Here is a 12533-nt window from a genome sequence, read left to right as displayed (position 1 = left end):
TGTCGTGCTTGACGTGTGTCTGTTCCTTTTGTGATCACAATGGCCTCCATTTTTTTCTTTCAAGCGCTTGTTTCCATTAGGTGTCGCCAGTGAGCTGGAGATGCTGTTAATGTATACATTATTCTTTGAAATGTTTGTCACAAATATTTATTACAATATGATTCAGATGTATTTAAACAAACTTGTGTAAGTATATTGTAATGGTATAAAGTTTTATTCCAATACTTTCAATTGAGGTACAGATTTTAGTAAAAAGCTACGTGATGTAAATTACACACAGTACTGTTTACGGCTGCACTGGCATACGACGTCAAAAACGTACAAAAGAACAGCTACAATGTACTATTTTTCGTTTGAGTGTCTAATTATAGACTAGAAGTGTTTGTAGTGTAGTGTAGTGTTCCGTAGTGCTGCGACTTACGTACTTGGGGCCGCCATTTATGCCATAACACTGCCTTCCCGTGGTTAATTTCAGCCTTGAACAAGTTTTTTTTTTTTAAACATCAAATGTATAAATAACACATTTACTCTTGTATGCCACTGAATCTAATGTTAGTCTGAATAAACGCGATAGGATTTCTTTTGTTTCGAGCGTCGGTTCACCATGTAGCCACTGGGTGTCGCTAAAGTTTAAGTGTAAATATTTGCGGTTTTTGAGCAGAACTAAATGGGAAAAGCGAGAACACTTAATGTATAAAAAAAAGTGGACTTGTAATTCGGTGTAGATACGTATACACTGGCTTCTTCTTGTACGTTACAAGTCAAAAAGGCTGTCTTAGGTGAAAGGACACTCTGCCCATTGAAAAGCATTGTATTTTGGATCGTTGTAAATTGATTTGTGAGGATTATATTTGATTTCAAAATGTGATGAAATGTCGTGACTCGTTTTGACTGCTATAACAATCTCCCTGATTTGTATGCTACTCACTGGCAAAAGCAATACTGACTATTTGCTTTCACCGTTACATTGGGAAAATATCAAAACTGCCAGATGTTCGGAATTTATACACCTTTGTTAATGTAGTGGTTTCCCAACAGGTGGGCTGCTGTCGGGAATTGGTCCAAGACAAGCTTCTACACAGAACTGAAATTAGATTAATGCTATAGAATATATCGATTTGTTGCCCCTTTTTCTCTCTCTCTCTGTTTGACACTTTTGGCTTGTCCTGTGGGGAAACATTCTTGTCTTTTTGTTGTTGTGGTGGTATGCCATGAGAATTTTCTAAAATATAAAAATAAGAGGCTCCGACTTATTACAGCATGGAATATAGACTATAATCAAAGCGCGAGGAATTTGGAAGTCATTAAGGGGAAGAAGAAAAAAAAAAGCATACCTATCAAGACTTGCCCCGAGACTAGAATATGCTACATAAACAAGTTTTCACTTTTCTCAACGTAATTTCTATACTAAAGCACGAATTGCTGTCATGCGAACGCTATAAAAAAAAAGAAAAGAAAAGTTAACTCTACACCTTCCTCAGAAAAGAGCAATATTACCTTCGTCAAAGTGATTTGTGCCATATTTGGCCTTTATTAGCGCGCGCTGGTGTCCGTAATAGTTTTGCGTCCCGGAAGTGCGTCAGCCTACCTTTCAAAAGTCCGAATACGTACAAGACGACGTCGTGTGACGTCCAGGCCCCAAATCACGCATCTTTTTCAAGTTGTAATAAAGCGCCAATGAGGTGATGTGAAGTGATTGCGTGCGCTCGTGTTTTTAATTTTTAATTTTATTTTATGTGACGTTTGTGACGAACGACGGTCACATGTAACCGGCCACAATTGGCAACTTGGAATCATTCAATAAAAATGCATTAACGCTTGTGGTCTCTTTCGTTTAACCTCGAACATCCGCGCCCGGGGTTCGGTACGTAGCCTACATTATAAAAAGCAACCTATCCAATAAATGTAGGGTAACAATTTGCAGCCACTTTAACTCATTGGTACATTGAAATAATATATTTTGTGTAAAGTGTATACCCCAAAAGCAATGAAATAGCCGATTTACGTACATTGAGTAAGGTTTATGTCAACTTTATTACTTTCCGCAACTGAGATACTCATTCAAATTGAGTAAAATGTACTCAGGATTTAAGACTAAGACCAATCATTGTTACTCAAAATTATATTAATATGAGAAAAATGGTGAATGGGCTTTTGCTCATATTTTAAACCTTTGAGGTATTCAGAGCTCTTGAACACTGTCTTCTCATTCACCTATTGATGACACAGCTTCGCGAGAACCTTTGGGATCCATATCTAACACTGCTATGGTCTCAAGGGCTGAGGATCGAACCCACAACCTTTGGGTTAGGCCTGGACTGGCCACTTGGCGTACATTCCAAGGGTCTCGAATTCATCCAATTAAAGTGGCTGAAAATGTTATCTTATCCAACATTTATTTGGTAGATTCTACAGGTTATTTTTTTTAGGTATATTTTTCTAATTTTGGGGGGTAACACTTGCTACTGATATAAAATTGGTAGTGTAGGTATAAGTTACCCTTTATATTATTATTCCCATGTCTAAAATAACCAAGTCAAATTTTTTACAGTGTAACCAGTGGAAAACAAAACTTTTTCACTCCCAGCCCCGGGCACAAAAAAAGTCCCTATTTGTTGGCGCCCATCCATGGCCGCGCTGTACGTGGGCGACCTGCACGCGGATGTGACGGAAGCCATGCTTTACGAAAGACTCAGCCGGGTTGGAATCATTTTGTCCATCCGCATATGTCGAGACATGATGACCGGGAGCTCGCTGGGATACGCCTGCGTCAACTTCCAGCATCTCGCAGATGGTAAATAAGAACAATGACACAAGAATGCAAACATCCTTTCCTGCACATTTGCCAGTCAGGGAAATGTACGTGGCCTCCACTTTACGTGTCCTCCCTGTGTTTAAAACTCATTCACTGCCATTGACGACTTTAGACGTCGATGGCACTTTAAAAAAAAAAAGACTTTTTACCCCCCCCCCCCCCCCCCCCCCCATAGCTGAGCATGCGCTAGACACGATGAACTTCGACCTAATCAAGGGTCAGCCCATGCGCATCATGTGGTGGCAGCGGGACCCCTCGCTGAGGAAGAGCGGCGTGGGCAACGTTTTCATCAAAAACTTGGACCGCTCCATCGACAACAACGTCCTGTACGACATTTTCTCCTTCTTCGGCAACATCATGTCTGGCAAGGTAGGAACGGATTTTTCGCCAAGTCGTACTTTTTAGTGAATGGGGCAGTCAAACCTGCAAATAGAAAATGAGAACGAGCGCCTTGCTTCTGATCACTAGACCACGCCCCTTAAAGACACATTCAACATACGAATACTGCAATGCTAACAGCAGTTATAAAAATCATGTTTTCTTTATATTCTCTTCTACAAATTAAACTCACTAGTCAAGAATCACCCGTGTTTGTAGATTGCCATTGGGCCATCCATAATGTGTCCATTTCAATTTCCTTCCGCTGCAGGTGGTGTGCGACGAGAACGGTTCGAAAGGCTACGGCTTTGTTCACTTTGAGACTCAGGAGGCGGCCGAGAGAGCCATCGTGGAAATGAACGGCAAGCTTATTAAGGAACGAAAAATGTACGTTAGTTACCAACAATTGAACTTCATCCATCGGTCAAATGGAAGTGAAAAAAAGTAGCGGCTTATAGTCCAGAAATGACTGTATACATCTGTTAAAAATGTAAAGTTGATTTCCATTTGTGCAGTTCTAGCACCCTCTGGTGGCAATTTTTGTTTAGTGCAGTTTTACTATTAGGGATGTTTTAGCCCTTCTATGTTTAAAATCCACGCTAATCATCAGATGAAGGGGAACGTAATATGCTTGTACACCGAGTCAATATGTGGAGGAACTCAATGTGTGCGTACATTAGCAAGTAGGTGACTCAATATTAAGTGTTATTAGAGATTGTAGGTCGTTTATATGCATTGTCGTTATGTACAAAAGCACTATTGTGCTTTTTTTTTTTTTTTTTTAGTATGAGCTCATTTTTTTACAATATCGTGACCTTTTTTAATATCAACATCCTCCTCTCAATACCGTGATGATATCGTATTGCGACGTTTGGATATCGTGACATCCCTAACGTTTACAATTTAAAACTGTTCCCAGGTGTCTTAAAAAAAATGTTAGACATTCTTTACAGAAAGCCCGCTAGAACATCTGAACTTTTAATTTATCCCAAGTGAATTCCATTTCAACAGATTTGTTGGCCACTTCAAGTCCCGCAAAGAGCGCGAGGCCGAGCTGGCGGTCCGAGCCAAGGAGTTCACCAACGTCTACGTGAAAAACTTTGGCGAAGACGTGGACGACAACATGCTGCGGGACATGTTCAGGACATACGGTCAGTGAGGTCCTCACGTTGGAGATAATCGCTCTTCGAATGCTCCCAATCGATACCGTCCTGTGTCGCGTAGGAAACACCACCAGCGTCCGCGTGATGATGGACGAACACGGCTCATGTCGAGGCTTCGGCTTTGTCAGCTTCGCCAGGCACGAGGACGCCCAGAAGGTAAAAACAAAAATGGGCGGGAGTGAGTCACATATCAATTTCATATTTTTCCACAAATCAATACAATTGCTCAGTCCTCCTCATGCAGCTCCTGTTATTTTTACAAATGATCTGAACTCCCTTGGACTGGATTATAAACTAGTCTTGATTGTGGCAATGTTTTTGCCTCTCGTAGGCAGTGGACGAGATGAACGGGAAAGAATTCCACGGCAGGATGATCTACGTCAGCCGTGCCCAAAAGAAGGTGGAGCGCCAGGCCGAGCTTAAGCGCAAGTTTGAGCAGATGAAGCAAGATCGCATCTCGCGCTACCAGGTCAGTTTCCACCAAACAAAAGCACCCCCTTGGATGTAAACAGACATGGACACACACAACATTGTGGAACAACTACCTCAGGGGGTTTTGGAACACTAATTGTCATTAAAGGCGCTATTCCTACATAGGGAACTACTTCATGACTAAATAAGTCACAGTAGCACGTTGGAACATGAATAGAAATATGCACAACATTGTGGAGTGCCAATATCAGAGTCTGTTAGAATGCTAATTGCCATTATAGATACTGTCTCCACCTAGGAAACTTAGTTGCACCAAGTAATTCATGTCAGTTGTAGTTCCAGTCATTGGGAATTTATTTTTACGACTGATAAAGCCACAGACTAAAGCATGGACGCACAACATTGTGGAGCGACCGCATGTTCATGTCAGTATAATGAAACGGCGTCTCTTGTGAACTCATTTACAAATGAGTCACGTAGCTCCTCTGGAAGTGAAAACATGGATGCACACAACATTGTGGGGCGACCACCTGTAGCCTCTCACAAAGTGCTCAATTACGCAAATCTTAAAAAAATATTTAAAAAAAACCCCGCCAAGGCAAAAAAAAATCCTGTTTGTGTTGCTGACCTTAAATACAATTCAAATATTCGTCCTTATCAGCTTAATCATTAACATTGTGGAGTGACCGCATCAATTTTTACCTTCCAGGGCGTCAACTTGTACGTGAAGAACCTTGACGACAGCATCGACGATGAGTGCCTGCGAAAAGAATTTGCGCCCTTCGGCATCATAAGCAGCGCCAAGGTACCGCCGCGGCTGTTTTCACGTGTAACCTAGTCGCTGACTCCACGGAAATGTGTCCAGGTGATGACGCATGGCGGACGCAGCAAAGGCTTCGGCTTCGTCTGCTTCTCGTCTCCGGAGGAGGCCGGCAAGGCGGTGTCGGAGATGAACGGCCGCATCGTGGCCACCAAGCCGCTGTACGTGGCGCTGGCCCAAAGGAAGGAGGAGCGCCAGGCCTACCTGACCCGCCAGTACATCCAACGCATGAACAACGTGCCCAGCCAGGCCATCAACCCTTATCAGGCGGCGCCTCCCCCGGCTTACTTCATAGCGCCCATTCCTCAGACGCAGAACCGCACCGCCGCTTACTACCCGACGGCTGCCCAGCTGTGTCCGAGCCCCCGCTGGGCCACGGCAGGTACCCGCTTACGGCGTGGCGCTTGAATTTGGACAATTGTTTGATTTCCCGCCAATCAGACTTCCCGAATCACTCTGGTTCATGTTAAGCATTTGTGTTCTTGCCTAGAGTACCAGAACATGCCCACCGCTATGCGGACCACGGCGCCGAGCCCGCCCGCTTACGCTTCGCCACGTCCCCCCTTCCAGGGGCCCCGGTGGATGTCCGGCCAGCGTGCGAGTCAGTCCACATTCATTCCAAAGTCTTCCTAAAAGTACATCTTGGTTCTAAATATGTGTCCTCGCAGCGTCCCGGACTCTGAGCCCCAGGCCCGAGTCCCCAGTCACCCCCGTGTGCGGGGTTCCTCAATACAAGTATGCCGCGGGAATCCGCAGCCCCTCGAACCACATGCAGCCTACACAGGTAAAGGACTACCTTTAAACAAAACTAGACCATGTGGGTCAAGCAAGACCCAATAAACTTCCGAAAACAGTTCAACTTAGCAACATGAAATTTATTAGCAATGTTTATTATAAATAGAGGCACAAAAAAAGTCTTATAAAACAAGTCGTCATTTTGGGGTCCTTTTCTAAAGGTGCTTCAAAGATAAACTTGTCCTAGAAATTGTGTCTACCAAATTTGAACTACATTAGAAAAGTGATGCAAGATGATAAACATATTTTTCGTCGTATTGTGTGGACGTAGCAATGTAGCAACGTAGCAAGTTTGATGACTCACACAAAAAAAAAACACTTAAAAATTCAGTTTTACTTTGTCCTAGCATTAATTTGCATTTACTTGCTCACCGCTATTTTCTTTGACGTCTAATTTGCTAAAAAAAAAAAAACACACACACAGTATAACAATAACATGCAGGGGCAAATAACAGAGCTCTGAGGGACACCTTAACTGGGATGAGTTTGACACCCCTGAACTAGGCAATGTTTGCCGTATCCATTTATAAATTTGGCAAACATGAGCTTCTTTTTCCCTCCTCAGCCTTCTGGCCACACTCCAAAGCCTCTGACGGCCTCCATGTTGGCTTCTGCTCCACCACTGGAGCAGAAGCAGATGCTGGGTAAGCAATGCACCATCAGGTCTGCGCACTGGTTCATCCTCGTGAAAATTTACATTTACCAGTTTCTGGAATTTTGTTTGAAAATTAGCCCCTGAAACCAGTTAAAGATCATGAACTTTACTAGCCATGTAATCTGCCATTTTGTTTTGTTTTGAAGCGCCCATTTTAGGTCATTTTAGGTTCATCTCATGGGGTCCAGACAAACTGACCCGCTGTAAAAAAAAATAAAATAAATAAAAATATAAATAAAAAAATAAAAAAAATAAAAAAATAAAAAAATAAAAAAATAAAAAAATAAAAAAATAAAAAATAAAATAAAAAATAAAAAATAAAAAATAACAAATAAAAAATAAAAAAACTCAAAAAAAATTCAGACCCTGAAGCCAGTTTCTTTTGCCAACATGAAATTTATTAGCCAAGTCTATCCTGAGCAGACCAACAAGAAAATCTTAAGAAGCCATGCCTGAAACTCACGTGGAGTCTGCCATTTTGTTTCGAAAAGGGCAATTTTGCCGGCAGTTTGCCCACCTGTTATATCGCATCCGTCTTCATTCTTGGAAACACCACATCCAAACAAGCGTTCTCTCGTTTTCTTTTCCAGGTGAGTGTTTGTTCCCGCTCATCCAGAGCGTGCATCAAGACCTGGCGGGGAAGATCACCGGCATGTTGCTGGAGATCGACAACTCTGAGCTGCTCCACATGCTGGAGACCCCGGAGTCTCTCAGTTCAAAGGTGAGCAGCTCTTAAAGCCCGAATCCGACTTATACTGGACCGTCTTAAAAAAAAAATTAAAAATTTTAACATAAAAAATAGTTCGCTCATTGAGTGATTTGATCTACGATATTTAAACGATGAGCCTGTAAAGGCTTTTGAGGCTTCACAAACAATATGTTAAAAATACATAACTACGATATAATCCGGTGATGGCTTGTGTTGATGTTTATCTGAGGACATGAATTTTTTGTTGGTCTTTGCAGGTGGACGAGGCCGTGGCTGTCCTTCAGGCTCATCAGGCGAAGGAGACGTCACAGGATTACTGATGCTCCGCAAACACAACCCGAGGTAAGGCTAAGCATTGTGTACTTAATTTAACAGACACTCTATTTATTTATTTATTTATTTAAAAGCGTGCTTTATTTTTTCCACATTTTGTGATTTTTCTCATCAGGCTAGAGGGCATCCTCGAGGTATGATGCAATGATGGCAGTGAAGGATCTGAGCGTATCACACCCAAGTAAATAGAAAACAGTGAACAGATGAAGAAAAATCGAAATAATAGTAAAACACAAAGTATCAGTAAACAACATAAAAAAAATCTTCAATACAAGTAAACGCCCCCTCCCCAAAAAAATCTAAATATAAGTAAACAAAACAAAGTATCAATACAAATAAACAACAGAAAAAATCTGAATACAATAAACAAACCATAAAGTAGCAAATCAAATATTGCCAAAATGACCATAAATGTTATTAGCCAAATTAAATGACAAAATTTAAATATTTTTCTATGAAGGGTTTTTGTATACATTTGTACTCATTTGAAATATTTGAGCTGTTCATTTTGATCTGACAGCCTGTATTTTTTTTTTCTATTTGCGTATTGAGTAAACCTTCCCACACTGTGGCTTTTTTGTTGTTGTGATGTGTTCAAATGGCCAAGACAAATATAGCCCACTCCCCCAAATAAATAAGTGCCTCCAACTTATCAGTAAGAATAAATTTACTATACACGGTTTGAACCAAGTGTAATGTTATCCATGAATACTTGCACAAATCTACTTCTCGTTTATTTTTTATTATGGGAAAAGGGTCTATTTGAGGGTGTGAATCAGTATTTATTGGTTAAAAAAATATGCAAATCTACTACTTGTTTTTCCTTATTTGAAGGAGGCACTCATTTTTTTAAGTCACACATGATTTCAATTTTTTTTTTTAAACCAAGCATCACTTTTATTGGTCACAAAACAAATGTACTCCCCAATTAGTGTGAGGCATTTATTTAGTAGAGGCATATATTTATTTTTTCAACTGACTCATATTTTTAAAAAAACTTTTTTGGGGGGAGGGGGGTGGTAAAAACAAAAAAAGAGGTGTTTTTTCTCAAGTGGACAAACACCCACGGAATCATACAATTGACAAAAAAGGGAGCTGTCTATTTGAGTGAGGTGTTTATTTATTTATTTGGAGGATCCACCCTGTAATTATTTATTTTTAAACAAAGCACCTGTTTTTATTTGTGGAAACACACACAAACAACATTTAATGTCTTGTATGTTTTTCTTTATATGAACAAGAGGCATATATAAAAAGTATGTAAATTCACTACCGTTTGTTTTTCTTGGCAGATTGAAGAAGGCATTTATTGGAGGGAGGCATTTATTTTTGGGCGAATTGGTTGAGCAGCTAACTGTCCGGTTTTTACTGTTGGAAAAAGGACAAATCCCTAAAAAATTTTTTTTTTTTAATGCTCTTGATTATCAAGAAGGCATTTATTGGAGGGAGGCATTTATTTTTGGGCGAATTGGTTGAACAGCTAACTGTCCGGTTTTTACTGTTGGAAAAGGGACAAATCCATAAATTATTATTATTTTTTTTTAATGCTCTTGATTATCAAGAAGGCATTTATTGGAGGGAGGCATTTATTCTTGGGCGAATTGGTTGAACAGCTAACTGTCCGGTTTTTACTGTTGGAAAAGGGACAAATCCATAATTTTTTTTTTTTTTTAATGCTCTTGATTATCAAGAAAGCATTTATTGGAGGGAGGCATTTATTTTTGGGGGAATTGGTTGAGCAAACTGTCCGTTTTTTACTGTTGGAAAAAGGACAAATCCATTAAAATATATATATTTTTTTTAATGCTCGTGATTATCAAGAAGGCATTTATTGGAGGGAGGCATTTATTTTTGGGCGAATTGGTTGAGCAGCTAACTGTCCGGTTTTTACTGTTGGAAAAAGGACAAATCCATAAAAAAATATTTTTTTAAATGCTCTTAATTATCTAAAAACCTCACTCTTAATCGACGCTGCACCCCATCTGCAGTTTAGTCAACACTACCATATGAGGGAAACATTGTACGCTGGTGTGTTTCAAGATTTTATTGCACTTCTTTGGTTTTGGGGATGAAATCATCCGTCACAAAGGTACGGAAACACATGTGGAGTCCAAAATGAAGTCAGCCAGTCCACGATGGTGAAAGATGGCTGCAGGTTCCTTTTTTTTGTTGTTGTGGTTTTTAGTTGGTCAGGGCCTTGGCCTGGTCGGTCAGCTGCTTGAGGATGGCCTCCATTTGCTCCTGGAACTTCAGCACCATGGGCTGCATCTGCGTCTGGAAGTTGGTGGCCATGGGTTCGATCTGCTCCTGCATGCTGGCGGCGGCCGCCTTCATCTGCTCTTGGACTTTGGTCATCATGGGCTCAAACTGGTTCTTCTGCTGCTCCAGGAAGGCCCTGCAATGCAGATGGAGGAAGAAAAAAAAAAAGCAATCACGCAAATGTACACTGAGACGTTTGCCGCTGAAACTCCAGTATGAGTTGTTTTGCGCATCCGTTAGCCTAGTCTATGACAATTGCCATTGGTGTTAGCATTAAGCTAGCAGTCTTTGGTTTTTGGTGTGTACTGACTGCGCCTGGCTGCCCAGATCTTCGGTGTTGATCAGCTTGGTCAGCTCCTCCGTCATTTTGTTCTTGATCTCCTCGAATTTCTGGCTGATCATTTCCAGGTCGCCAGCGTCCTGGGCGAGGCTCCCTGCGTGAACCACATCTTTTTTTAGTGAGGGTTTTTGCAGTGCAAAATGACTGCATGTTGCTATTTGTGTGAAAATGTCGTCCCACCTTGAGCCAGCGCGATCACAACAATGGCGGCGATGATGAGTTTCATGGTTGCAGATTGGATGAGACCTAGCAAATTGGAAAAACAAATAAAAACATTGCTTTCTGCACATCTGTCTTATTCTAACCTGCTCCAGCTTTTGGGTCGATTTATAGTAGTCTAAATTTAAGATGCACATCTTTTGTAGAATTTACAGTAGTCTTCTAACCTGTATAACTTTGGGGTTCTAAAGTAATCTTAATTGAACCTGTGCAACTTTTGCCAGATTTATGATAGTCTTTAAACCTGCGCAACTTTGATAAAAGTTTGTGATAAGTCTTATTTTAACCAGCTTTTATAAAATTTATGGTGGTCTTATTTTAAAATAGACAACTTTTGTAAGATTTATGGTAGGCTTATTTTAACATTTGCAACTTTTGTAACATTTATGGCGGTCTTAACATTCACAACTTTTATAAGATTTATGGTACTCTTATTTTTAACATTTGCAACTTTAGTAAGATTTCTAGTAGTCTTATTTTACCCTTTACAACGTTGGTAAAGTTTATGGTAGTCTTGTCTTAACCAGGGCAACTTTTGTAAGATTTATGGTCTTGTTTTTATCTTCACTTCTTTCTTTTTTTTTTTACATAATGGTAGTTAGATTTTTTTCATGTGCAGCCCTTTTGAGTATTTTTTTTTAAGTCTTATTTTATTCGGTACAACATTGATGGGACTGATGGTATTTATTTATTTATTTTACCTGCAAAAGTTTTGGGAGGATTTACGGTTCCATTATTTTGCAAGGCAAAGCCCTTTGCTTATTTTAACCAGCACAACTCTTGTGAGATTTACATGAGATTAATTTTATAATCTGCATAATTTTTGTGAAATTTTTGATAGTCTACAGCCACTTCTGGAAAATGTACAAAAATAGAATAACAATCACAGTAATACATATTATATATATATAACTCCTTAACTACTTTTAACAATTTAACAATCTTGACGACGAGCATAATACAACGTACCTGTATCACAAGAGGATTTGGACCGGATGATGGTGGCTCCTTGCCCGGTTTGGAACCCTTCTTATAGCCCCTCAGTGGGGGCAGCGGTGTGTACTCCTGATTGTGATTGGACTAGATAAAGATATCCAAATGTGATTGGACGCTTTGCCACGCTGACAAAACACTGTCGTGACCCTTGTTGCTCCGAGTGCCACTTGGCCAAAGTCAACCAAAGTCCAACTGCGTGCATGTGTCTGCATGTTTGTGTATCTTGTGTGGGTGTTTGTGTGTGTGTGTGTAGGATGGAGCGGAGTTGTCTTATCATGTTGATTAAACGGAACACGTGATGACTTGGAGGTGAATGATGACGCAGAGGCCAGTATGTACATTTGATCCTGCCACATCAGCTTCCTAGCAAACACATTGCATCATTTCCTCAGTGAGGTCGAGATTTTGTAGTTTTAGTTTTTTTTCTTCTTTTTTTCGGGGGGTTTCACTAAGTCCACGGACCAATTATAATAATTTTTATGTGTTATATATTTATAGTTTATACAGTAATTAAAAAAATTAAATATATATATTTACATTATAGTTTATACAAAAATAGAAATAAATATGCATATATTTATATTTAACAGTGGGTGGTTGTGTTATAAAAATAAAAAAA

The 12533-nt window shown here is 40.1% G+C and overlaps 2 protein-coding genes across 3 annotated transcripts; one reads left to right on the top strand and one right to left on the bottom strand.

The window, feature by feature from the left end:
* Positions 1–1179: 1179 nt before the first annotated feature.
* pabpc1b (poly A binding protein, cytoplasmic 1 b) lies at positions 1180–9369 on the top strand. Of its 2 annotated transcripts, XM_077548214.1 has the most exons (15): positions 1180–1864; positions 2552–2794; positions 2991–3184; positions 3465–3580; positions 4205–4344; positions 4418–4512; positions 4688–4825; positions 5498–5593; positions 5654–5990; positions 6099–6209; positions 6277–6392; positions 6969–7047; positions 7649–7779; positions 8025–8109; positions 8216–9369. In XM_077548214.1, exons 2-14 carry the CDS (start codon positions 2629–2631, stop codon positions 8085–8087), a joined length of 1782 nt encoding a protein of 593 aa, XP_077404340.1. In that variant the 5' UTR covers positions 1180–1864; positions 2552–2628; the 3' UTR covers positions 8088–8109; positions 8216–9369. The 2 variants fall into 2 exon arrangements, with proteins under 2 accessions (XP_077404340.1, XP_077404341.1); XM_077548215.1 differs by lacking the exon at positions 6969–7047 and having other exon boundaries at positions 1181–1864.
* A 760-nt stretch (positions 9370–10129) lies between these two features.
* On the bottom strand, positions 10130–11983 carry LOC144037085 (type-4 ice-structuring protein-like). Its single transcript, XM_077548218.1, has 4 exons — positions 11888–11983; positions 10880–10945; positions 10670–10793; positions 10130–10495 (listed from the first exon to the last, which is right to left on the bottom strand). The coding sequence occupies exons 2-4, from the start codon at positions 10923–10925 to the stop codon at positions 10282–10284; spliced, it is 384 nt and encodes a 127-aa protein (XP_077404344.1). The 5' UTR covers positions 10926–10945; positions 11888–11983; the 3' UTR covers positions 10130–10281.
* Between the last annotated feature and the right edge of the window lie 550 nt (positions 11984–12533).

This window comes from Vanacampus margaritifer, chromosome 17 (assembly GCF_051991255.1).
Source record: "Vanacampus margaritifer isolate UIUO_Vmar chromosome 17, RoL_Vmar_1.0, whole genome shotgun sequence".
Taxonomy (NCBI): Eukaryota; Metazoa; Chordata; class Actinopteri; order Syngnathiformes; family Syngnathidae; genus Vanacampus; species Vanacampus margaritifer.
The sequence above is the reverse complement of the archived record's forward strand: the minus strand, read 5'-3'. Positions and strand labels throughout refer to the sequence as shown.

What these genes read in the sequence shown, in the direction of transcription:
- LOC144037085 (XM_077548218.1), bottom strand. Translation starts at nt 10,925, where the DNA reads ATGAAACTCATCATCGCCGCCATTGTTGTGATCGCGCTGGCTCAAG. An exon ending in TGTGATCGCGCTGGCTCAAG is followed by an intron (nt 10,794 to 10,879) that starts GTGGGACGACAT and finishes TGGTTCACGCAG; the next exon opens with GGAGCCTCGCCCAGGACGCT. An exon ending in GATCTGGGCAGCCAGGCGCA is followed by an intron (nt 10,496 to 10,669) that starts GTCAGTACACAC and finishes TCTGCATTGCAG; the next exon opens with GGCCTTCCTGGAGCAGCAGA.
- pabpc1b (XM_077548214.1), top strand. Translation starts at nt 2,629, where the DNA reads ATGGCCGCGCTGTACGTGGGCGACCTGCACGCGGATGTGACGGAAGCC. An exon ending in GCAACATCATGTCTGGCAAG is followed by an intron (nt 3,185 to 3,464) that starts GTAGGAACGGAT and finishes CTTCCGCTGCAG; the next exon opens with GTGGTGTGCGACGAGAACGG. An exon ending in ATCGCATCTCGCGCTACCAG is followed by an intron (nt 4,826 to 5,497) that starts GTCAGTTTCCAC and finishes TTTACCTTCCAG; the next exon opens with GGCGTCAACTTGTACGTGAA.